Source organism: Mobula hypostoma, chromosome 4, assembly GCF_963921235.1.
Source record: "Mobula hypostoma chromosome 4, sMobHyp1.1, whole genome shotgun sequence".
NCBI lineage: Eukaryota > Metazoa > Chordata > Chondrichthyes > Myliobatiformes > Myliobatidae > Mobula > Mobula hypostoma.
In genome coordinates, this window is record NC_086100.1 from 166,700,296 (window position 1) to 166,727,197 (window position 26,902).

Consider the following 26,902-nt stretch of genomic DNA (forward strand, 5'->3'; position numbering starts at 1 on the left):
TTTAGCAGCAGACCTTGTTGATCTCATATCTACAGAGGGAGGAATAAGACTTTGGAATAGTCATATCTAGAAGTAGCAAAAAAAAATGGATGAAGGCTTTACTGGTGGATGAGTTCAGGCAGGAGTGGCGTTGGGCAATATTATGAAAGTGGAAACAGGAATCCTAATGAGGGTGCAGATATGTGATTAAACCACACTTTAAGGACAGATATGCATCAGGGTTTGTTAATAATCTTGTTTAGTTACTAGGATTTCAGGGAGAAGGATTGAGAGGGAATTGATGTCAGTAATTTTTAGTGTTCCAAGTAGTCCATTTCCCCTTTCTTCAGAACTGGACAAAGTATTTATTACTCTGGATATCTCCCCCGGAGTGGCTGTGTCGCATCATGTTCTGTTTATCTGGGCTTTTGTCCCAGCTGATTTCTCTGAGAGGATTAGTATAAAATCACAGCTGTTTAATATTTAACTCAGGCATTCAGAACCAAACTCAAGTGGAGTTTGGAATCTGACCTCTCTTGCATCTAGATAAATGTTAAACCTGCCTTCACACACGTTACATCTAGCAGCCCTCTTCTCCGGACCCATCTCTCCTTCTTTTTATATCTTTGTGGATCTTTAAAGTTGAAAATTCCAAGTATTCGTGTTTACTAGGTTATGCTGTGTCGAAAGATGTCTATATTTTGGGTACTATTGACCCTTATTGTCTTTTCCTCTTTGACCTCTGCAAAAAGTAAGTATGTGCCTATCATGCTGATGACAAGGTTCTTTGCATGTCCTCAACACTTGTTCTGAATGTAACTTTGTATTCTTTAATTGGTCTCAGTAACTAAAGAGGCAAGTTGGTTAAATAATAATTTATTTATTTAAGTACAATGATTTTCTAGCTTGGTGAAATACATCTCTCCTTTTACATTCCATCTGTAGTTTGGAAGAATTGAAAAGTAATTTGGTGTTGAGGTAGGAGTGAAAAGGATCAATAAATTAACTAGGACTTTTCTAAAGTGTCTTTACCTGGAAACTGGTGAGAATTCGGACTTACTCCCATATGAAAGGTTGAAGTAAACAACAGAGATGTATTTCAGGGAAAGCTGGATAAACACTTGACGGAGGAAAGAGTAAAAGGATAAGGTAATTGTGGGGTTATAAGGTGGGAGATTTCTTATCTAGAGCAGGAGTATTGGCATGGATTAATAGAGCCAAATGGGTTGTTTTATGCTAAATTCTCTGTTCTTTTATGTAATATCTGTGAAGGGTCTACACGAGATGAACGGTCTTCATTATGTTTTAAATTTCCTTTCCTTCTAACTTGAGGCTACAGTAATCAATAATGATTTAAGGCAAAGTGAACTTAAACATGATTTAAGATTGTAGAGTGTTAAAATTGGTTCCATTTTTATGCCAGTTAGGTGTTCCAGGATTCTAAGATGTTTCTAAGAAAATTACTAATTTAATATTTGGTATAAGACTGTGCTGGAGAAAAAGTTTAAATGTATTAGCTTGGGATGGTCCTGGGAAAGATAAGGTGCAATTATTTAAGCAGAAAAGATTCTTGAAAGTAAATGAATTGAATTCCATGTTCTGTATTTGCTCACAAATGCCACACTCTTTAGATTAAATGGATAAACTTGAATTTAGAGAAATACAGATGTACAGGGGGTTTGGATTTATTTGCTTTACAGGGAATTTGGAAATGAATAGCCCATGCAAGCAAATGTGGAGAATTGATACTTAATAGACTAACTAGTTTTGAGGTGTATCTTGGTCATATCCTTTCCTATGTTCACTACTTCTTCTTATCCCATCACCCCTACTGGGACAAGGGCCACCAAAAGCAGCTCGACAAAGGCCTCTATCCTGGGCCATTCCTTCAAATTGTGACCAGATGCCGATCCTTCCTCTTCCAGGGATGAGGTCGTTGGACCTTCTGTTGGCGCTTCTGTAACACTAGGTTTTTACGGGATGGGGTTGCTAGCCCCATGCCCAACCCTCATCCTTTCACAGCGGGGCTTGGGGCCATCCATGGCAGGGTCTTGTTATGTTCACACCCATTGTAAAACACATTTCATTAGTTTGTTATGCTGACAGTCCTTTCTTTAACAATGCTCAGATATTTAAACTGCTGTAAGAAAGATACTGCTCCAGTTTGTGTCAGAAACAATCTCAATAGTTCGTCAGAGATGTGGTTTGCTCTCCTTGTTAACAGATTGAAAAGACCTTAGAATCATGACATCAGATAAAATGAAGCCACTCAGCTCATCGAGCCTGTCATTTCTCTTTGAACAAGCTACCCATTTAGTCCCTTTCCTCTGCTCCATCCTCACATCCAAGCCAATTGTTCTCCCTCATTTGTATATATTCAGCTGCCCTGAATCTCCAGCAAGCATTCTGTCGGATGGCATCTTTCAAAGATGCTGTTACTCGTTGTGGGGTTCACTCCCAGTTTTGCTGCAAGTTGAAAACGTAGGTTGGACATTTTTGCAGAAATTTCAATCATTAATGAAGAAGTAATTTTCTTCACCCGCACAGAGCCCAATCAGACATATACGAATGCTGGGATTAATGCTGACACATTTAGGGACATTTTTGGGACTATTTGCCTTTCTTCTCTTTATTCTACCTCTACAGAACATAGTTGGCTTTTAGACATGTTGCTCTAACCATCCAACCTCCGCCCTCACTCTCCCTCAATGCCAGCAGCTAGGTTGAGATTATAAAACCAGTGTGTGCATGGTAGCTTACAACTCAATGGAATAAACACTGACATTTTGAAATTTCAGACAACCCTCTCCGGCCGCACACACGTACCTGTCCATCTAGTTTTCTTCTCCCTTTGTTTACCATTCCCATCCCTCGGTCTTCGCCTCTCCCACCTGGTTCCTTCTGCCCATTACCCCATCCCTATCTGCTTCTGTTATTCACCTACTGGAATTTGTCCTACCCCTCTCTTGCACTGCCAAACTGGAAACCTTTCTTCTTCCCTTTGGGGCCTGACAACTTTTGTCTCTGCAGATGTAACTTGAACCCTGAGTGCTTTCAGTGTTCTGTTTCTTTTGGTGTGTTATATTGATTGGGAGAAGACTGGCTTCATGGTAGATGTGGGGCTGAAGGAAGGTAGACCCGCAGTCTAACTTTTTTTTTAACTAAGTTTAAAATTTTTGCCTTTGATCAGAGTCTCACTTACAGGTTTTTTTTTGTAAACTGAAAATCTATCTTGTGCAGAGAAGAGGGCCATTTGGCTCATATACTGAGTTCTGCTGCTTATACGCTCCATGCAAGCCTCCTACTGAGCCTTCAGTTCACCACATCATCTCTGTCGCTGGGGTAAAATTCTCTCCTGAATTCTGCATTAAATTTTCTAAAATAGGGGCAGGGACACTCCCTATTTTAACCATTTCAATGGCAGATGTGGGTGGAGCAAGACTTCTTGGATTTAATTTGAATTTAATTTTTTTTAACAAGTAATTTTAAAACTTTCTACATTACATGATGCAGAAAACTATAGCTGTATATAAGCCTTAATCACAAGAGTTAAAGTCAAAAATGAGTTTATTGTCATTTGTACAAGTACATACACTATATGTGCTGGTGGGTCTCAACATTGCACTTCAACTTGTCCATTTAAACGTGGATTTGTCAGTGTAATTATGAGTCAGTGGTGCTAAATTTCATTCCAAAATTTTAATCTTGTGTAAAAGTTTGACCTTTGCACCTGGTTTTTATGGTATGTGACAACATGACATTCTGATAAGGAGCTGAATGGGGCAATTGTTCCATTCTGAAGACCTTAGCTTTAAATACAATCAGTTTTATTTGAGTGAATAAGTATTTCACAGTATCACAAGTTTGACATTTTACCTGAAACAATAGATTTGCTCGGTCATCTATAGGTAGAAGAGCTCTGAAAATATTGCGGTGTGTCTAGGCAGCTATGGAATCTAACATCTTCCACACATCCAGTTTACCTATAGAATGATCAGTGTGGCTGATGGTTAGTGGAGGAGGTCCCAAATATAACAACTTGCATCATTATAGCATCTTCAACATAGTAAAACTTAGAGTCATACAGCATGGAAATAGGCTCAACCAGTCCATGTTGATTGTGTTGCTCAGTAAGCAAGTCTCACCTGCCTGTGTGGGCCCAGAGCCCTCTAAATCGTTCTGTCCATGTACTTACCTAGAAAGCTTTTAAATATTGTTAATGTGCCTGCCTCAACTACTATTTCTGGCGGCCCATTCCAAATACCCTCTGCATGAAGAAGGTACCCCCGATGCCCCTTTTAAATCTCTTGCCTCTGACATTAAACCTATGCCTTCTGAAGATGCTTTCCAAAAGCTCCCTTGAATAAGTGTAACACCACATCACATGGGAAATTAGTGCAGTGAACAAAAAGCTTGGTCAAGCAGGTAGGGTCTTAAGGAGAGATAAAGTGACCAAGTATTTTCAGGGAACAAATTTTAATAATTCAGACCCAGGCTGCTGAAGACAATGGTGGAGTGATTTAAAATCAAGGTGCACAAGAGGTTGGAATCACAATAGTTCAAAGCATTTTAAGGCTGGAGGATACAGCAGAGGTAGGAAGGACAGAGACATGGAGGAGTTTGAAAATAAGGGTGGGAATTTTAAGTTCAATGTATTGTAAATTGGAGTCGGTTTAGATCAGCATGTAGGTGGCAGAAGGGACTGGAGGTGCTGGAATCATCAGGTCACTGGTGGTCAAATCAGTGTATAAAAAGAATGAGTTTCACATTGCATCAGTGTAAGACCAGCCTTATTCCCAAAGTCATTACTTTACTGATAAATGGCTTAATTACTGCCACTGAAGCTGTTTCCTCATAAACCCACACTTTGTTTTTACTTCCTAGGAAATTATTGTGATTATGACTGCAACTTTTAGTTTAATAATCTTAATTCCTTGGTGTTTAAAACTGAAGCTAGTTGGTAAATTTGGATAAATTGTTATTCTGGTTAACAGATAAATAAGAAAGAGGAAGTTCATTAAGCTCATTCCAGGTAGACCTTGGTGCTCTCCCAACAACACGATTTCATCCTTGACCTTTGTACAATGATCACTTTGTGCAAAGAACTCCCTGATTTCATTTATTTGTTTTTTATTTGCTTTAGCTTGTGTTCCTTTGTCCTACCCATGGAATCAGATCCCATCACAGAAAAAGACCATTGTGTCTGTGCTAACTCTGTTGAAAGATCTGAACAATTAGTCTTACTTATCATACCTACAACCCCTACACCCACACCCTCCAACAGCTTATCAAATTTTAGGGAATTCCTCCAATTTTGTTCTCTTTACTATTGAATCTGCTTCTGCTACCATTTCAGCATTGCTATGAACCCCATCATCCAGTAATCCAGTATAATTTAATTTATTTTTTTCTTTTAATCAGAGCAGCAAGGTGGACCAAGGTTTAACGGAGGGAAGATGTACAAATACCGTTACACTGTGGAACTCCAGTTAGACAGAGGAGGAGGAGCTGTTGAAGAGACGGTAGGATTTAAGATTATGTCCAAAGTCAACGTTGACTTGCTCTGGAGAAACTCAAGCGATGAAGATGAACAACTTATTCGAATAGCGGTATGTTTCGTTCATCAGTAACTATTTTAATTAAAGTCTTCTTAAGGAGGGAATTCAGTCTGATGTGCCAATTCATTCAGTGGCTTTACCATAGAAAAACCATAGAAAAACTACAGCACAGAAACAGGCCTTTTGGCCCTTCTTGGCTGTGCCGAACCATTTTCTGCCTAGTCCCACTGACCAGCACACGGACCATATCCCTCCATACACCTCCCATCCATGTATCTGTCCAATTTATTCTTAAATGTTAAAGAAGAACCCATTACATAGGGAAGATGGCAGCCGTGAAAGAGAGTGAAGAATATTGTAATCCAAACTCACTTCACCTTTTCTGTACTTGATCTTCACCACTTTCCCTTTCCAACAGCTTCTTGAAACTTCATCCCCATCACATTGAGTGGGAGCATTGCATTAACAAATGTCTTACAAGGCATCAGCATCACTCCTGTGCCCTGGTATCTTCTTTCTAGTGAAGTCAATTGCATACAAATCAGGGTAAATACTCTTTGTTTGTTTCTTTGAACATGGTTCTAAGCTTGACATAACTTCCATTTATTTCAAATTCATCCCAAAGTTTTTCTCTCTTGGCAGATTCAGTTTGGTAGACATCGTAGAGCTTATGTTACAAGACAAGTAGTCTAGGCCCAAAATAATTCACAAAAGAACTCAAGATCAGTTGTTTAAATGAACTTTAATTGGAAAGCCAAGTTGGCCCAATCTCTTGTCATACGACAGAGAGTCTTGTCATTCCAGAAATCAGTCTGGTGAACTACTGCTGAACTCCTTCTATGTATAATTTCTTAGGTAGGGAGGTCAATACCAGGAGTGGGTTCATTAAAGCTCTGCATAATTGTAGCAAGATGACTTGTTCCTGTACTTTTTGTGATGAAGGGCAGTACACTATTTCTTAATTGCTTGTTGCAATTAAACTTAGAATCTTACATGTTGTTCATTGTCCATATCATTCACATGTGTCCTCTGTAGTATCCAGGACACCCTCGATGCCTGGAAAAGATGGCATCCATAATTAAGGACTCCTATCACCCAGGACATACACTCTTCTCATTGCTACCATCAGGGAGGAGGTACAGAAGCATGAAGGCACACACTCAACGATTCAGGAACAGCTTCTTCCCATCTGTCATCTGAGTTCGGAATGGACATTGAACCCATGAACATTACCTCACTAATTTTTTTATTTTTATTTTTTGCGCTACTTACTTAACTATTTTATATATGAGTCAGGTCACTCGTCTGAGTGCTACTGGTACCATGTAACCCAGTACTACCTGTCGCATAGTCGGGTGGTCAGCGACTAAACCGGCTCCCCCACTAGGCTTGCCTGGTGAGGAGGGTGGCTAGACATCCTGTAGAATGAAAAACAAGACCTGTCAAAGGGCGGATGAACCCTCCCGTAGGGTCAACAGCCATCTAGCAAACACGTGCCGTGAAGCGCGGAAAGGGCATCCCTTGCATCGAAGCCTGGTCTGGCCATTCACTGCAACAGAACTTCCCCCAGCCGTCTTGGACCCCACCATGCCGCTGGATCCGGGAGGGGATGTCGTGAGGGTGGGTCTGGACCTGTGCAACCCCTACTCACCTAAAATCCACTCACGCACATGCTGTTGCTTTCTGAGGAGTGGGGTACCACCCCACTAACTGACTGAAAGGAACCACCATTATCCTATGGGATGGATAGCCAGAGCGAGAGAAAGAGAGAGAGATATTTATCGTAGTTCATAGTTTTTTCTATTATTATGTATTGCATTGTACTGCTGCTGCAAAGTTCCAAAATTTCATGACATATGCCATTAATATTAAACCTGATTGTGATATATTGCAATAGCTGTACCCCTGCAGTAATTGTCTACCAATCTGAGTAAGATAGAAACATAGAAACATAGAAAACATACAGCATAATACAGGCCCTTCGGCCCACAAAGCTGTGCTGAACACGTCCCTACCTGAGAACTACTTAGGCTTTACCCATAGCCCTCTATTTTTCTAAGCTCCATGTAGCCATCCAGGAGTCTCTTAAAAGACCCTATTGTTTCTGCCTCCACTACTGCCGCCAGCTGCCCATTCCACACACTCACCATGCTCTACGTAAGAAAACTTACCCCTGACATCTCCCCTGTACCTACTTCCAAGCACCTTAAAACTATGCCCTCTCGTGCTAGCAATTTCAGCCCCGGGGAAAAGCCTCTGACTATCCACACGATCAATGCCTCTCATTATCTTATACACCTCTATCAGGTCACCTCTCATCCTCCGTTGCTCCAAAGAGAAAAGGCCAAGTTCACTCAACCTATTCCCATAAGGCATGCTCCCCAATCCAGGCAACATCCTTGTAAATCTCCTCTGCACCCTTTCTATGGTTTCCACATCCTTCCTGTAGTGAGGTGACCAGAACTGAGCACATTATTCCAAGTGGGGTCTGACCAGGGTCCTATATAGCTGCAACATTACCTCTTGGCTCTTAAACTCAATCCCATGATTGATGAAGGCCAATGCACTGTATGCCTTCTTAACCACAGAGTCAACCTACTTATTTATTTCTAATTATTTATTATTTATTTATTTCTGCTCTGTTTCCAAACCAACATCCAATTTTCTGTAGATCCTTACAGAAAACATCATAATTGGGAACAAAGAAATGGCAGGGCACTAAACAGTATTTAAAGTCTGCTTTCACACAAATAACTTCCAAGAAATGCTAAGGAATTGACGAAATACTGTTTATGATATCTTACAAATGAACAAAAAACACCACAAAATTGTAAAACTTAACCTTGGAAATAAAATGATGTTATACTTTCCACTAGTGGTTCTATCATGCTGATTCTTTGGAACCCTAACTATTTTGGTGCACCTGCTGGTCTTTTTCCCATTGCCCTAAAATATTTCCTCATCAAGGCAATTCCAGTTTCTTATATGAAGGTCCTATTAACCTGTTTCCTCCAATGCTCTCAATCAAAAACTGCAGCACCTCCAAGCTTTGGTGAAGTATTTTGATTTTGCATTCCCAGTACTCTCAATTTAAAAGAGATAATTACCTTTTGTCTCTGATGGTGATTTGTGCAGGTATATCAACTGCTCTCTTTTGAAGGCGGTGGAGTCAGATACGCAGGAGACGAGATTGTTGGCACTAGTACCGGGGACTATGGGTGACTTACTTTCCCTTTGTCTTCTTCCATTTAATTGATGTAAAGTTTCCTTTTCCAGATAACTGATGTCAAGCTTGAAAATGTGAGTGAACGGGCAGATGGCAAAAACATCTTTAAAGGCACCAGTGGAGAGGAAACCCTGGGAAAAAGTGACCTAGCCACCCTGAAAAATCCAGTCCTTGTCCATTGGATCAATGGAAAGGTACAATCACTATGTCACTTTTTGGAATCACCCTGAGCACATATACCTGTCTTCATCCTCTTGGGGCATGAATTAGCAATGTTTTACTTGTATTATTTACTTCACTGTATTCTGTTAAGACTTATGTAGTATTTCTGGCTCTTACCAACACTTAATATTCTTCACTCAACCGCTGGCCCAGTTTATCAATCAAAGATTGTTCTCTGCAGTGAGAACACTTATTTGCAAGGTGACTGGCAATTTCAGAGGGACTGGAGAGTTTAAATCTGCTTTCCCTGGAGTAAAGAAGGTTAAGAGATGATATGACTGAGATATACAAAATTAAGCGGTATGGATAGCGTAGACTGCAGGAAGTATTTCCTCTTATCAGAGGTAGATATAAATGGAGAGCAGTGAATTAGCAGAGTAGGCATTTAGAGATGTAAGGAGATCTGAGGAGACCTTTATCGCCCAGACAGGTCATCACAATGCCCTAGAGAGTGCAGAGTCACTGTCAGCATTTAAGAACTGACTACATGAGCACTAGAAGGCTATGGGCAAAGTGCTGGAAGTTCGGACCAAGAAGGGGGTGCCCACATGTCCACGTGGATGTAGTGGCTCAAGTAGCCGCTTTTCATGATGCATGTTAGCAATTCATCAGTAACATACACCAAATAACATCTTGTTATGCTGTATGATTATTAGAGGTGAATGAAAGATATTGCTAAGAAGTGGGATATCAGTGTATACTGAGAACTCAAGGGATTCTGCAGATGCTGGAAATCCAGAGCAACACACATAAAATGTTGGAGGAACTTAGTAGGTCAGGCAATACCTATGGAAATGAAACTGTTGACATTTTGGGATGAGCCCCCTTCTTTAGGACTGGGGGAAGATGCCAGAATAAAAAAGATGGGGAGATTGCGAGGGAACGGGAGGGAAAGAACATCTAGCTGGATAGGTGAAGACAAGTGGGTGGGAAAGGTAAAGGGCTAGTCCTTTCCCTCCCCCCAACCCCACTTTTTTATTCTGGCGTCTTCCTCCTTCCTTTCCAGTCCTGAAGAAGGCTCTCGGCCCGAAACATCGACTGTTTATGCATTTCCATAGATGCTGGGGACCTGCTGAGTTCCTCCAGCATTTTATGAGTGTCGCAGTGTATATTTAGAAGTAGGTCAGAGTTCAGCAAAGTGATTTATTTTTGTACCATCTCCTTGGAATTAGAAGATACTAGAGTCAAGTCCTGCTCCAGAGGCTTGAGCACACAAATCTAGATTGGTAGTAACTGTAGTTATTGGGAGCAACATAGGTGGGTGTGAAAGTGTTGTGATATTCTCAAAGGCAGGGGATCTCCAAGCCAATCTGTATCAATTCATTATTGTATTGCAGTTTGTGAGAACTTATCATGCGCATGTTGGGTGCTACATTTTCCACATTACACCACTGACACACTCATTGAGTACTTAATGGGCTCTAAAATCATGAGCTTCCAAAACTAATTGGCTAAATAGCTGAAGGAGAAAATGATATTGGGAAAGGCCAGGGAGCAAGGCTAATGGGTTGCTCGTTGGGTTCAGGTTCCATGGGTTGAATAGCCTTCTGCTTGTCAGGTTCTCATGTTTTCTGTGACACAGAAGAGCCCTGTCCATCATCCTTGCCAGCTCCCAGAGCAGCCCTGAGTTTGGGATGGCATGGTGGCTCAGCAATGGCCTTAGCACCAGTGATCTACGTTCAATCCTAACCTCTGGCCCGTCTATGTGGAGCTTACACATTATGAATTGGTTTTCTCTGGGTCCTTTGGTTATTGCCCATATCCAAAGACATGTGAGTTGTATGTTATTTGGTCACTATTAATTTTCCTTAGATTGTAGGCAAGTGGTGAAATTCAAGGCAGGGTTGGGATGGAGGGGGAGGGAGGTAGGGAGGAGATTTCCAAAGTTATTGGGAATGTGGAGCGAATAATATTGGTAAATTGTAAATAAATTGGTAAATTGGTTTATTATTGTCTCTGTGCAACATGGAGCCGATGAACCATGGCAAAGATGTGCAAGCGACGTACAAAACTATGAAATATACCCCTTTTGAATTACTCTTACTGCAATCTGCAGCATGTAATTTCCCTTTAAGCAATGTACTTTTGAACTGACTTAAAAAAGTACAGATTACACGATCTTTTGAAGGACTTGGCGGACTTAACTCTCAGGCAAGTAGGTACGGCACCTTTAAGCGGATGAAGGTTCGTCGACATGGCCAAGAGCAAGACTGGGGGTGGAGGGAGGAAGGAGGACTCCAAGCCAGGCAGAAACGCAGAGTGATGAGGCCCCCTCCACCCAGCATCTTGTTAGCAAATGTGCAGTCGCTGGAGAACAAAATTGACGACTTGAGGGCAAGATTGCTGTATTGTAGGGAAATGAGGAATAAGGATGCCAGATATGCCGGTCAGACCAGAAGGCCTCTCGATACACAGGATGGACCGAACTGGTGAGTCGGAAAAGGCAAAAGGTGAGGCTGTGCGTGTTTCATGATAAACTCTCCATGGTGCTCTGATGTGGCAGTTTTGCTGTACTCATGTTCACCCGACCTTGAACATCTATTGATCAAATGCCAGCTGCTCCATTTACCAAGAGAGTTCTCTTCCATGATCCTGATTGCAGTTTACATGCCACCAGAGGCCAACCCTAATCAAGCACATGAGATACTCATGATGCCATCACCAAACAAGAAGCTGCCCTCCTCAACGCATTTCAAGTCATCGTTGGGGATTTCAGTCAGGCTTGTTGAAGAACTTCCTGCCCAATTACCTCAGCATATAACCTGTAACACCAGAAGTCCTAACATACTAGAACACTGCTGTACTAAGATAAGGAATGCCTATTGTTCCATGCTCAGACCACACTTCAGGAAATCTGATCACTTGGCTGTCCTACTCCCACCTGCACACAGGGAGAGGCTAAAGAGCAAAGCTCCAGAGGTTAGGACAACGAAGAGATGGTTGCGGGAGGCACAGGAGTGGCTATGGGATTGCTTCGAGTTGGTGGACTTGGCTGTGTTCAAGGACTTATCTGTGGATCTGAATGAATACACTTTGGTTGTCATGGACTTTATAAAAACAGTTGTAGGTGAGTGTGTCCCCACAGAATCATTCAGAGTCTTCCCCAACCTGAAGCCCCCTGGATGAAGCATGAAATCTGCAATCTGCCAGGGGCCAGAAGCATTCAAGACTGGTGACAAAGAAAGTTACAAGAGGTCTAGGTATGATCTGCGGAAAGCCACTTCAAGGGCGAAGGGACAACTCCAGACTAAACTTGAATGAATAAAGGATGCTCAACAGCTATGGTAGAGCTTGAACACCAACACCTCTTACAAAGTGAAATCAAGTGATATAGGTGACAACCAGGCTTCGTTTCCAGATCCACTCAATGCCTCTTAAGCTCACTTTGACAGTCAAAACATGGATGAACTATCACAAACTTCCGCAGCCCCCAACGACGATGTGAATTTAGTCTGTGAGATCACCCTTCAGGAAAGCGAAGCGTCTGGCCCAGATGGGGTGCCTGGCCGAGTACTAAAGACCCATGCTGACCAACTGGCTGGAGTGTTCACTGAGATCTTCAACCTCTCGCTTCAGCAGTCTGAAGCACCCACCTTCTTCAAGCAGGCTTCAAATGTACATTGTAACCTGCCTCAATGACTATCGTCCAGTAGCACTTAGATCCACAGCGATGAACTGCTTTGAGAGGTTGGTGATGACACATACCAACTCCAGCCTGAGAAATGAGTTGAAACAGCTCCATTTTGCTCACCGGCACAGCAGATGCCATCTCACTGGCTCTTCAGTCAACCATGGAACACCTGGACAGCAAAGGTACATACATCAGGATGTTCTTTATCAATTACAGCTCAGCCTTCAGTACTATCATCCCCTCAAAACTAATCAATAAGCTTCAAAACCTAGGCCTTAATACCTGCTTGTGCAACTGGATTCTTGTTACTGTCACTTGCAGACCCCAGTCAATTTGGATTGGCAACAACATCTCCTCCACAATCTCCATCAGCACAGGTGCACCACAGGGATTTGTGCTTAGGCCCCTGCTCTACTCACTTTACACTAATGACTATGTGGCTAAGTACAGCTCCAATTACATATTTAAGTTTGCTGATGACACCACTGTCGTTGGCCAAATCAAAGCTGGTGACTAACTGGCATAAAGGAGGGAGATTGATACCTGGCAGGGTAGTGCCACAACAATCTCTCACTCAATGTCAGCAAGATGAAGGAGCTGATTATTGACTTCAGGAGGAAGAAACTGGAGGTCCATGAGCCAGTCCTCGTCAGGGGATCAGAGGTGGAGAGGGCCAGTGTTGTGTCTATGCAACTATATATCAGCTAAATAAAGGCATGCACACGGGAGATGGCTTTAACTGGTGTATTCTCATTGTAGCGAGAGAGAGAGAGCAAGCAATATGCATACATAGACAACAGATCAATGAGCATAGGTGAGTTATCAGTCCATACGTCATTGCTCTGAAAGAAATAGATCCACACATTACAGCCAGCAACTTTAAATTCCTTGATGTGACCATTTCAGAGGATCTGCCCTAGGCTAGCAGATAAGAACAATGACAAAGAAAGTATGTCAATGCTTCTACTTCCTCAGGAGTTTGTGAAGATTAGGTATGACACCTAAAACTTTTACAAACTTCCATAGATGTGTGGCAGAGAGGATATTGACTGTTGCATCACAGACTGGAATGGAAACACCAATGCCCTTGAATGGGAAGTCCTGTAAAAAGTAGTGGATAAGGCCCAGTCTAATGGTAAAGCCCTCCCTATCACTGAGCACATTTATAGAGAGCATTGTCACAGGAAAGCAGCATCCATTCTCAGGGACTGCCACGACCCAGGCAATGTTCTGTTCTCGCTGTGCCATTCGGAAGGTGGTGCAGTAGACCCAGGACTCACACCTCCAGGTTCAGGAACAGTTATTATCTCTCAACCATCCGGCTCTTGAACCAAAGAGGATAACCACTCAACTTCACTTGCCCATCACTGAACTGTACCCACCGCCTATGGACTCACTTTCAGGGACTCGTCATCTCATGTTCTCCATATTTATTAATGTATTTATTTTATTTTGTACTTGCACAGTTTGTTGTCTTTTGCAGATTGGTTGTCTTCCCTTTTTGGGTGCAGTCTTTCATTGATTAGAATATGGCTATTGGATTTACTGAGTATGCCTGCAAGAACATGAACCTCAGGATTGCTTCTGGTGACATATGTGTATTTTAATAATACATTTACTTTGAACATTGAACTTTGAACCTGTACAGAAGTACATTGAAAAACTTTGTTTTGCTATCCATGCAGATCATTTAATCAAAATGGGTCAGGATAAGATTAAGGTAAATATGGGTGTCTGATGGTCAGTGACGACTCGAAGGGTTGAAGGGTCTGATTCCATACTGTATCTGTAAGTCCAAATGCATAAATCCCATTTCTCTATTTACTTCACCACAGCTGGTTCTTTCACATGCCCATCCCCTCCTTACCCCTTTCTGCACCCTCTCCCATCCTCCGACTCCCCACCTACTCTCTGGACAGTTTACAGCAGTCAATTGAACTAACAACTAACACACCTTTGGGAGGATGGAGAAATATGAAGCACTTGAAGGAAACCTGTACAGTGACAGGGAGAATGGGCCAACTCGCCATAGACAGTGTGGAAGATCAGAATCTCACATAGGTCACTGAATCTTTGAGCCACTGCAGTATCTACAGTGCTCTCTGTTACCCTTCTCTTCTGTACTACCCTCTAGGAGTAGTTTGGGAATCTATTGTGGTTGTAAAATGTACCATCCAAAAGAAGCTCTTTTTCTTTAAATTTCATGCCAAATGCCAAATCAGTGTTACACTTATCATTTTATGCCCAGGTTTCGTATTCGTTATGACATAGCATAGGCAACACCCATCATCCTTGCCAGCTTCCAGAGCAATCCTGAGTTAGGGATACCTGGAGAATAAAATGTTGAGAATCAGCTGTTGGGACCGAGAGATCTTGAACATCTGTGAAGGAGTCGGGGAAATCTTACGGAGTTATTCAAGGCAATGCGGATAAGACAAATCATGTTACTCCTTGGAATATAGAGCACATCTACTAGGATGCCCCATCGGGGAGAGGCTACGTAGTATCCACACCAGGAACACCGACTCAGAACAGGATACTTTCCCCAAGCAATGAGGCTGGTCAACTCCATCGCCCACTAACTCACCGCTCCACATCCCCACCATCACTACTTTCTCATTTCCTGCCAGAATCACCTTGAACACAGAGACTCTTGTGCCTAGCATCACTTTATAGCCACACAATCAGTCTATGTATATAAGCTATCTTATGTGTTAATATTTATTGTGTTTTCTATTGTGTGTTCTTTTTCTTATTGTGTTTCTTCTTGTGCTGTATTTGATTTGGAGTAACAATTATTTCATTCTCCTTTACACTTGTGTACTGGGAATAAACAATCGGGAAACTTGAAGAAGTCATAATTAAGAATGAAAAAGGAGGAGTTTAATCCAGCTGTCGGGAAGAACATCAGGATAACTAGATTGGTTAAGAGTAAAAGGGTGGCCAGAGAGATGGTAGTTCCCCTTAGAGATCAGCAGGGCTCATGCTGCAGGAGCTGGTTGGAATTTTTGACAAATATTTCTCTTTGGTGTTTACTGAGGAGAAAACTATGGTTGCTCAAGAGTTAAGGGAAACAAATGGAGATGTTTTGGAAGGACATTCATCTTAGCAGCGAGCAGGTATTTACAGCCTAACACTGCATTAAGATGGATAAATCTCCAGGACCTGACCAAGTGCATCCTTGGAATTTTGTGGGAAGCTAAAGAGTAAACTGTGGAGGCTTCTGTGATGCATTTGCTTAAATGTTAGCCACTGGTGAAGCTCCAAGAAACTGGAAGGTAGCTAATATTGTTCCATTGTTTAAAAATGGCCAGCAAACTACAGGCCAGCCAGCCAGACAGGAGGGAATTCTGAGGGATGGGTTTTATGAGCATTCAGATAGACTGTATCTAATTAGAAAAAGTCAGCATGGATTTGTGTTCAAAGTCATGCTTGACAAACATTTTAGAGGTTTTTTGAAACAGTAACCAAAAAGATAGATGTGAGGAGGACAGTGGATGTTTTCTGTTTGGACTTTAGCAAGGCCGTTGACAAGGTCCCACACGGTTTGCAGGCCTGAAAGGTTATGCCCATGGAATCCAGGGAGAGCTAGTCAGGTGTATTCAAAGTTGGCTCGGAGGTAGGAAGCAGAGGTTGGTGGTTGAAGGTTGTTTTTTGGAATGGAAGCTGGTGACTAGTGGTGTGCCACAGGGGTCAGTGTTGGGGCCCTCATTATTTGTTAGTTATATAAATGATTTAGATGCAAATGATCAGTAAGTTTATGGATGACATGAAATTAGGTAGGGCTGTTGATAGTGAAGAAGGTTATCATGGGTTACAAGAGGATCTTGATCGGTCAGGGAAGTGGACTGAGGATGGGCAAGCAGATTTCAATACAGATAAGTGTAATGTGATGCATTTTGGAAGGTCAAACCAATGTACAACATATAACATGAATGGTAGGACACTGGGGAGAGTAATGGAACAGCGGGATCTAACAGTACAAGCGCACAGTCCATTGAAATTGTTATCAAAGGTGGACAAGATGGTGAAACAGACATTTTGCATACTAGTTTTCATCAGTCAGGACAGTAAGTATCGGAGTTGGGACATGATGTTGCAGTTGTATAAGTCATTGGCGGGACCACACTTGGAGTACTGTGTAGTTTTTATCATCTTGTTACAGGAAAGATGTGGTTACACTGAAAGGTTTTCTGAAAAGACTTACGAGGATGTTGCCAGGACCAGATAGTCTGAGTTATATGGAGAGTTTGCCAGGCTGGGTGTTTATTCCTTGGAACACTGAAGAATGAGGGGTGAGCTTATAGAAATGTTTGAAATTATGAGCGACATAGATAAGGTGGATGGTAACAGTCTTTTCCCCAGGGTAGAAGAGTCCATATCTAGGGAGCATAAATCTAGGGTGAGAGGGAAAAGATTTAAAAGGGACCTGAGGGGTAACTTTTCCATGCAGAGCTGCCAGAAATGGTATAATAAGAAGCACTGGTATTCAGAGGGGTGGGGGTTAGAGGGATATGGGCTGAAAGCAGGAAATTGGGACTATCCAGTGAGCCCTGTGGTCGGTATGGACTGGTTGGACTGTAGGGCCTGAATCCATGCTACATTACTCTGTCCTCTATGAATTTATGATAAAGACTTGGAATAGACTCAAGGGGAGAGAACCTATACAAACCATTGATTTACAAAATGGGCTAATTGGTTAATGCCCCTGGAGATGATGCAAGCTGCTCATCTGGGTGAATGAATTATAGTGGGTAAGTATCTTGCTCCTTTTTCTTGGATCGATTCTTAAAAGTTTCAATAGAAATCTGTCATCAGTGAGCTGCTTACTGTTGTTAGGTAACCCCAGTAGTACCTTGATCTTCTGGGCATTACATCACCAATCTGATCAGAGAGTTGATGCAATAATATCTCAATTTAGAATAAACCAATGAGACTGTGACACATAAAGCAAAGACAAGCTGATAGTTTACAGAAATTTGGCAGACACAGGCATTCAAAGTTCGTTCTGAGATTTACTGCCAATGGCCAGTAAAGGATGAGTTGTACAGTTACTAGTGGTGTTAAAGGTTATTCCTGTGCATTAGCCCACATTTCTCAATGATAGACTTCAGCATTACTCCAGGTTCTCTGGTGTTGAACATTGACCTCAGCACACTATTGCAACTAGAAAAAGAAATGTTGCATTTTTTTGGTATGCTGCATGCTTTCACATTAGTTACAAAAGAAAAATATGAACAAAGGAGATGTAGGTGATAAAGATTCTATTGCCAGGTAGCATGGGAAGATGGAGTTTTGAGCATCGAATGTCATATGTGGTAGCGCCATGGGACTTTTCACCTCATTTCATACACAATTTATACAACAGAGTGGCACTTATTGGTAATGTCCATATCTATTTTCCATCCCTAGTTGCTCCTGAGCTGAAGAAGCACTTAAATGTGTGTAGAGTCACCTACAGCTTTGAGTATATAGAGATAGCGCATCTCCTTCCCTGAAGGATTTCAGTGAACCAGATTTTCTTTATGACATTTCAATATTTCCACTGTCACCATTACTAAAGTTATCTTTTTATTCCAGATTTGTTTAATTTCTCAAGCAGCTTTGATGGGATTTGAATTAGTTTTCTCAAAGCTAGTTTATCACTGTGCCACTAAATTCCCAATGAAAGCTTTAGGGATGTGACCAACTAGAGCTGGTAACTTGATGAACACTGGAGTAAAACTTACAGTTTTGCTATTACATTAATCAACAGAGGAGTCAAGATTGGGTCTGATCAATCTAAGTTTCCTCATCCAAGGACTCTTACCCCTGTCCCACCATCCCAGATTCAGGTTGGCTAATGCATGAACTGCAACAAGGTGAAAGTGCTTGATGCTAATTTTGAGTATAGTGTCGTGTTCCTAACAGCCTGATCCTGTGTAACTTGACAGGCTGCAGTTATGATCTTGCTTAATGGTAGAAGAGGTGAGCTGCTAAATCGGTTTATTATTGTCACATGTATCAAGGGGCTGTGAAAGCTTTGTTTTATGTGCCATCCATACAAATCACTTCATCACATCAGTCAAACAATAACAGAAAGCAGAATAAAGTGTTACAGTCACAGAGAAAGTGCAGTGCAGGCAGACAATGAGGTGGAAGGCCATGATGAGGTAGATTGTATGAGGGAGGCCTTTAATAGTCTTACAACAGCAGCACAGAAGCTGCCTTGACCCTGATGGCATGTGCTTTCAGACTTTTGTATTGTCTGTCTGACAGGAGGGGGGAGAAAATTGAATATCAAGGTGGGATGGATCTTTAGTTATGTTGGCTGTTTTACGGAGGAGGTGAGAAATATAGACAGAGTCCATGATATACAAAGCAGAGAAAAACTGACAGTTTTCAGGAACTTGGTGGACACATGTACTCAAGGGGCTGTGTAAGCTGTTCCCCTGTAATACCTTCATTCTGAATTGTAAATAATTCTTCAATAGATTTCTGTTTTAATTGTGCCAACTGTAGTGAATAGAACTCTAAGGCTGCTTTGTCAGCACACACAAAATGCTGGAGGAACTCAGCAGGCCAGATAGTCACTCCTGCCTGTGGCCATCAAACTTTACAACTCCTCCCTTGGAGGGTCTGACACCCTGAGCCAATAGGCTGGTCCTGGACTTATTTCATAATTTACTGGCATAATTTACATATTACTATTTAACTATTTATGGTTCTATTACTATTTATTATTTATGGTGCAACTGTAACGAAAACCAATTTTCCCCAGGATCAATAAAGTATGACTATGACTATTTATAGTAAAGTGTACAGTCGATTGTGTACAGTTGACATTTCGGGCCGAGACCATTCAGCAGGGCCCCTTCGGCATCTTGCGTGTGTTGCTTGCTAGCATCTGCAGATTATCTCTTGTTTGAGGCTGTTTTGGAACTGAGTCTTACCAAACTCAGTGCCTTCTGGGATTGCTTACTCAGCACCTGGCTGGTGTACTCTAACACAATGTGCAATGCTTGATAAGGTATTAATTGCACGCTTAATAAGGTTTAGCTGAATTGTTGGTTAAAGTTCAAAGTCTTGGCTCCTAGAGTGTGCTAATAGCAGATCGACAAACGTGGAAGTTCAAAAGACAAGTATCTTTTTATCCTTATTTTCTTTAGACATAGACGGAGGCATTTCTACCAATTACAAACGTACATCCCTGTTAGGTCAGAGAATAATCTCATTCTCCCACTAATTTTGCCTGTGGCCTATTCTCCCCACAGTTCCGTCAACTTCCCTGGGATACAACCACCAACCTATACTCGAAGCAATGTATTGCAGCCTTTTAACCTTTTAACCTATGATGTCTTTGGGAGGTGGGAGGAAACTGGAGCACTCAGGGGAAGAATGTGCAAACCCCTCGCGGACAGCACCAGAGGTCAGGACTGAACCCAGATTTCTGAAGCTGTGAGACAGCAGGCATCTCCCTGTTACATTACTGCTACATTTTAGTAGCCCCAATTATATCTGATAGGCCCATCAGTGGCATTTCACTTGTTAGTTGTCACATCAAAGACCACTGTGTATGGTGGTTTGTCCCTGAGTCTCTTTATGAATTGTCCTTTTGCAAATTCGCACCTTAATTCCAATCAGAATTCACTGGAAGAAGTTACCACTTGATCCCAGTCTTTCCTCGCGTTTGTGGAGATGGAATCGGTGAGACAATTGTGTAACCAAGACGTTATTAAATTTTAAAATTCATTACAGTCTAGAGTGGGTGGCGGGGTGGAGTTATGTTTCTACCAAAGGAGGTGTAAGGCACTCCTTCCACGCTAGCCTGACCTTAGAACACTGGAATTCCCATTGTTTTGTTAACATTTCAGTGAAGCAATGTGAGGTATTATTACAAAGATAAATGGGCTCTTGTTACATAATTCTTCAAGATGAAATCCAGCTGTGACATGGGTTTCCTATCGTGGAAGAGTCTAAGATCAGAGGACACAGCCTCAGAATAGAGGGGTATCCTTTTAGAACAGAGGTGAGGAGGAATTTCTATAGCTAGACAGTAGTGAATCCCTGGAATTCTTTGCCTCAGGCAGCTGTGGAGGCCAGGTCTTTATGTATATTTAAGGCAGAGGTTGATCGATTCTTGATTGGTCAGGGCATGAAGGGATATGGGAAAAAGGCAGGAGATTGGGGCTGAGAGGAAAAATGGACCAGCCAAGATGAAATGGCGAAGCAGACTCGATGGGCCAAATGGCCTAATTCTGCTCCTATATCTTATGGTCTTATGTTTACCTGCTTCTTCGATTTTTTTTTTTATTCTCCAGGTGAAAACATTCTACTCATTCTCAAATGAGCCTGTGGTGCTGCAAAATATCAAGAGAGGTCTAGCCAGCTTGTTCCAAGTACAATTCAAGTCTAGACGTGTTACTGAGGTAAATATTTGATGCAATGTTCTATATATCTTCGGAGTTGTGGGTTGGGGTAGATGGGAGGAAATCTTGATTGTCCATGGATGCTTGAGCAATTAATGTCAAAGTTAAATTTGAGATTATTGTCATAAACACAAGGCATGTATGCGCAGATACAATGAAAAACTTGCTTTGAGCAGCGTCATAGTTACATAGCATCATATAAGTAACATTGACAAGAAAAACATACATTTTACACAAACTTTTATACAAGAAAACCAAATTAGAACAAAAAGCAAAGTCCATTATAGTGCAAATTGGTAAAGTGCTTATAGTGTTGTTAAACTACAATGATAAGGGTTTTGCTAGTTGGTTCAAGAACCAAATGGTTGAAGGGAAATTGCTGTTCTCAAACCAGACGGTGTAGGACTTCCCAGTCCTACCCAATGGTAGCTACAAAAAGATGGCATAGCCTCGATACTGGGGACATTTGATGATAGATGTTGCTTTTTGAGGCAGAGTCTTCCGCAGATGCTACCAATGATGGGTAGGGATGTGCCTTGCTGTACCGGGCGGGGTCGACTACCATCTCCCTGGTACAGCTATTCAAATGCACAGGAGTGTAGCTTCTTACATTAAATTGCTGTGCCAGGGCACAACGAATCTGCCAGGATTCTTTCAGAAGTATATCTGTAGATATTTGTAAATGTGACAAGCCAACCCTGCTTTACCTCCCAAGAAAGTAAAGTCTAAAGGTTTGAGGGATAAATATTATGAGGATTCGTAGGTGAATTAGAATGGACAATCAATATCAAATAATGTATTGAAAAAGAAAACGGGATGGGAATAGAATGGAGGTGGTATGGAGAAATTCATCACCTATCACTCTACTGGTACACAGAGCAGTTGTCAATTGCAATCTGCTTCCACACTTCATTGGAAATCTGTTCACTTTCTGACACCAAAAATGTACATGTTAGCTGAACAATAACAGAGTCCACAGTGGGTTGTTGAAAGACAAGAACCCATGATGCCTGGGCTTTCTCTTTTTAAAAAAAATACAGCATCTGCTCACTTTCCCTCATGTTCAGCTTTTCCCCTTTGTTTCATCGTCATCCACATTTCAATCTCTGCTCGCTCTATCTCCAGGTTGATATCTCCGGAAAGTGCAATGTTGATTACCAGGCACACGATGACCAGGTAACCAAAATGAAAAAACTGGACAGCTGCAAGGTGTCACAGAGAGGATTCACTGGTTACAACAAGGTCAGTGTCAACAGCATATCTATCTGCTGGGTATAAACATGAGAGATTCTGCAGGTGCTGGAAATCTTGAGCAACACACACAGAACACTGGAGGAACTCAGTAAGTCAGGCAGAATCTATGGAGGTGAGGTAACAGTCAATGTTTCTGGCTGAAACTCTTCATCAGGACTAGAAGGGAAGAAGCCAGAATAAGAAGGTGGGAGGTGGGGAAGGGTAGAAGCTGGCAGGTGATAGGTGAGACCAGGTGAGGGAGAAGCCGTTTTTATCTATCTGCTGTGCTTCTGAGTATAACACCTGGTGTATGTGCAGATACAAAAGCTGGGAATAATTCATATAGAATAGTGTCAAATTTAGAACACTGGAACTAAAATTCAGCACATCAAACTGATGTTTATTCTATAATACCCTCATTCCCATCTGGGACACTCACCACCTGGAACATGCCCTCTTCTTGTTACTACCATCAGGGGCAAGGTACAGGAGCCTGAAGATTCACACTCAGTAATTCAGAGACAGCTTCTTCCTTTCTGCTTGGGATTTTTGAATGGTCTATGAACTCATGAACACCACGTCATTATTCCTTTCTTTCAACTATTTACTTATTTTGTATTTTGTGATGTGTTGTATCTTTACACTGTACTGCTGTTGCAAAACAACAAACTCATATCACATAAGTCCAATAAACCTGATTCTGATTCTGACTCACTCTCACTCTAGCTCACTCTTTACATCAACAGACATTTCCGTTCTTTTCTGCCTCTTGAATTTATTCAGTTTCCTCTCAACAGCTTTTTTCAGTTTGCAAATCCCAGGGTTCCCACTATTTTGGGGGTAAAGACAATTCCTTTGAAGTCATTGCTTTGCTTATTAGTAAGTTGAGCTTATTGTCATGTACACAAGTACAGAGAAGTACAAATGCAATGAAAATCTTTCTTGCAGCAACATATTGGCAGCAAGCACATGGGTGTTGACAACAGACAGAACATAAATTATAGGTTAAATCAGAATCAGTATCAGATCATTATCACTGACTTATACGTTGTGAAAATTCTTTTTTTACAGCAGCAGTACAGCGCAAAGGTACAAAATTACAAAAAAAAAGTAACTTGTATAAAAGGAAGGAATGGTAAGATAGTGCTCATGAATTGCTCAGCAATCTGATGGTAGAGGGGAAAAAGCTCTACTTGAATCATTGAGCGTTATTCTTCGGACTCCTGTACTTCTGCCCTGATGGTAGTGTAAGAAAAGGGCATGTCCTAGATGCTGAAGGTCCCTGATGATGCAGACTGCCTTCCTGAGGCACCTCCTCTTGAACACGTCCTTGATGGCGGCGAGGGTGTGCCTGTGATAGAACTGGCTAAGCTCTGCAGTCTCTTGCAGTCCTGTCGTTGGAACCGCCACGCCAGGCAACGATGTAACCGGTCTGAATGCTCTGAACCTTACCGTGAATAAAGTACTGTGTGAAAGCAAGAACTTTGGCAAAAAAATAATCAAAGGCAAGTCATAGTAATGCAAGAGGTAGTCTACAGTGTACCATTGCAGAGGTAGGCTTAAGGGTGTGTTTGAGGATGCAGCTGGCAGATGCACGATGTGCCAAGTGTTATCCTTGCTGTTTAATTCTGCTTTTATGATTTCTAAAAATGTTTTCAAAGAAGTTCAGGGAAATTGATTAAACACTGGAAAAATTAACTGCAGAAATTGCAGGTAGAAGTGGAGTCATCTGTCAATGTCCAATGTCATACAAGGCAGAGAATTGTTAAGGTGGCCTTAGTCTGTAAGGGAAAGGCGGATATTTTCTGTCCCTTGGTAGGTTGTAGATGAGGAAACTCTAGCAGGGCAAAATGTAAGTTCCACTGAGAATCTGTCTTCCATGTTGGGGTGTAGGACTTGGTGTATGTGTGGGTTTGAGTGTGGGAAAGAAAATTTATTTTTATCTGATTGCAATTAGCACATTTCTAGTTACTAATTCCTATGACCTGGGGAATTATTGTACAGTTATTTTGAAATTACATCTGAAGCTACACTTAAGGGCAAGAGCATGAAAAGTTTTACAGTTGTATTTTAATGCTGCACTGATTTTGTTTTCCAGGTATTAGGGGTTAACACAACATCACTATCAGTGAGCATGTACGTACTAAAGAAGAATTTAATTCATTCAGTATTATCTGAGGAGCATCACCTGATATCACTAAATCTACGACAAGAACTTGCAGCCAAAATTACATCAATGTAAGTACATTTTGTTAATATTTAGTCATGGAATTGAGATTAAAAATGGTTAATATTAAAAAGAAAGACTTGAATTTCTGTAGTCTCTTCCATGATTTAGAGATAAAGTTTGGTAACTTCCAGCCTATCGAGCCCATGCTGCTCAATTAACCTACTAACTATCTTGGAACCTGGAAGGAAACTGGAGCACCCGGGTGAAACCCATGCAGTCACAGGGAGAATGTACAAACTCTTTACAGACAGCGGTGGGAATTGAACCTGGGTTGCTGGTGCTGCCATATCGCCCAAATGAATCATTCTCAGTGCCAAAACCCCAAATGTACACCCAATGCAGTCACTTCAGCAGAGTTAACACTATTGGTTACCATATATGTCAGGATTTAGGTTCATGTATTCTAAAAGTTTTGTCCAGATTGGTAAATTGGTTTATTATTGACATGTGCACTGAGGTACAGTGAAAAGCTTTGTCTTGCATGCCATCCATATAGATCATTCCATCATATCATTGCATCAAGGTAGTACAAGGGAAAAATAATAATAGAGTGCAGAATATGGTGTTTCAGTTACAGAAAAGGTGCAGTGCAGGCAGATAATAAGGTGCACGGCCATGGTAAGGTAGATTGTGAGGTCAAGAATCCGTCTTACCATATGAGATTGGCCAGAAATTTCTGACCACTGCACAACTCTCACCTGCGGTAAATGAAGAAGAGTCTTTTATGTCATTTTTGTATATTGAAAAAATGGAAAGCTGAACATGCATATCAGCCATTGCATCATGGTGATCATAAAACAGAAAGCACGAAGATGGTCATCAAGAAAACGGTCTAAGATTTCACTTTTTCTCTCATCACAGCTGCTGCCTGACCTTGTGTGTTTCTAGCATCAGTTCTATTACAGTAGTGCAATTCTATCCATGTACTGTAGTCAGAATATTCAGTAGGGATACCTGCAGTAAAACCACTTCTTTCTTCTTTCAGACAGAGGTTGGAGTTTCTGACAACTGAAGCTGGACCAAAAGAAATCCAAGGAGATCAGATGAGCAGTGTTGTTAATTCGGTGAATTCCGAATATGCCCCCATCTCTCTAATCTCTGGAGTAGTTAAAGCAAGATGCAAAGGATGTCCTTCAGTAAGTAGTGAAGCTGTACTTGTGACTTAAAAGTATTTTCTGCTTTCAACAGGGAAATTGCCAAACAAATATTTTTCAGCTGGCTAAACTCATATAGAAATCTCTTGAATAGGATACTACTCTAATTGGAAAAGATTAATTCAATCCATCACTCTCTGTGTTTGCAGCTTGTTGAATACTGGCAGACTATTCGTGAAGAACTAGAGCCTGACAACCTTGCAAAAGCATCTGCCTCCAGGCACTTCATATCTCTGGTTCATGCTCTGAGGAAAGTTAAGAAGGAAGAGATCCTGCAAATTCTGAGAAGCGAAAGTGATAGCAGACTGTGAGTTCTACATTTCCTTTTGCCTCTTGTTGATGCAGATGATGCTAATGTTTTTATAAAAACAAAATGCACTGTGATGAATTTGCATTTCTCTTCCAGAATTTGGCATGTTGAGGTTTCAGATTGTAAATTCATCACATCCAAATCATGTGTGAGTTTTGTGCAGTTCCTTTAGCTATCTTTTCCTGATTACTGTATTGGAATCCCATCCAGGCCTCATAGCTCCCTTCCTACTTTTGTAACCTATTTCTATCCTACTGGCCTTGTGTCTTGGGCTAGGGATGAGTTGAGTCCAATATGAAACAAAGGCCTGGGTTCGGAGGGGAAATACTGTGCAACATCCACAGAGTGACAAACTGTTACTGTACTTCAGAGCTGAGGGAAATTAGAACGTAAACTTGTGGAAAAGGTGGTTGGGGGAGGTTAAAGGTTGAGGACAGACAAGATAAGAGGGGGATATCTGTTACAGGTGGAGAGGTAGGAAAACATAGTGGTGTGCTAAAGGCCGGCAAACAGCAAATCTTAGTTTGGGAAGAGATGGATGAAATCTGAAATTACCAGAGGAAATGGGACGAGAAACACCTAAATGTTGGAAATGTGAGATGCAAGGTAGGAATCACTGATTATCTGAAACCTTTGTGTCACTGCTGTAATAACTTGATCTGCGAAACAGTTTTTCACTGTATCTGGATAGTAATGACAATTACGATAATTCAACCATTCAGTTCTTAAAGCACTATGAACAAACTTCAAAGTAAATTTATTATCAAGGTACATATATGTTACCATAAGCAACCCTGAGATTCATTTTCTTGTGGGCATTCACAATAAGTCCAATAACCATAATAGAATCAGTGCAAGACCACACCAGCAGGGGGGACAGCCAGTGTGCAAAAGATAACAAACTGTGCAAACCCAAAAATGAAAGAAAGAAAACAAACAAATAAATAAATA

At 41.4% G+C, this 26,902-nt stretch overlaps 2 protein-coding genes across 3 annotated transcripts in view; one reads left to right on the top strand and one right to left on the bottom strand.

Moving 5' to 3' along the window:
- Positions 1 to 519: 519 nt before the first annotated feature.
- Positions 520 to 26,902, top strand: part of mttp (microsomal triglyceride transfer protein) — a 46,384-nt gene continuing 20,001 nt past the window's right edge. The window contains exons 1-8 of the mRNA XM_063046908.1: positions 520 to 730; positions 5,401 to 5,588; positions 8,814 to 8,957; positions 20,917 to 21,024; positions 22,150 to 22,266; positions 24,356 to 24,495; positions 25,473 to 25,623; positions 25,791 to 25,948. Of these exons, the coding sequence (XP_062902978.1) occupies positions 655 to 730; positions 5,401 to 5,588; positions 8,814 to 8,957; positions 20,917 to 21,024; positions 22,150 to 22,266; positions 24,356 to 24,495; positions 25,473 to 25,623; positions 25,791 to 25,948 (1,082 nt within the window). The 5' untranslated portion in view covers positions 520 to 654. The remainder of the gene's footprint in view (positions 731 to 5,400; positions 5,589 to 8,813; positions 8,958 to 20,916; positions 21,025 to 22,149; positions 22,267 to 24,355; positions 24,496 to 25,472; positions 25,624 to 25,790; positions 25,949 to 26,902) is intronic.
- Positions 13,748 to 26,902, bottom strand: part of LOC134345745 (uncharacterized protein C4orf54 homolog) — an 86,589-nt gene continuing 73,434 nt past the window's right edge. The window contains exons 2-3 of one of the 2 annotated variants that reach the window (XR_010017763.1): positions 25,141 to 25,185; positions 13,748 to 14,944 (exon numbers count right to left, since the gene is read on the bottom strand). The gene's annotated coding sequence lies outside the window, so the exon portion shown is untranslated. The remainder of the gene's footprint in view (positions 14,945 to 25,140; positions 25,186 to 26,902) is intronic. The other variant, XM_063046907.1, reaches the window with a different exon arrangement.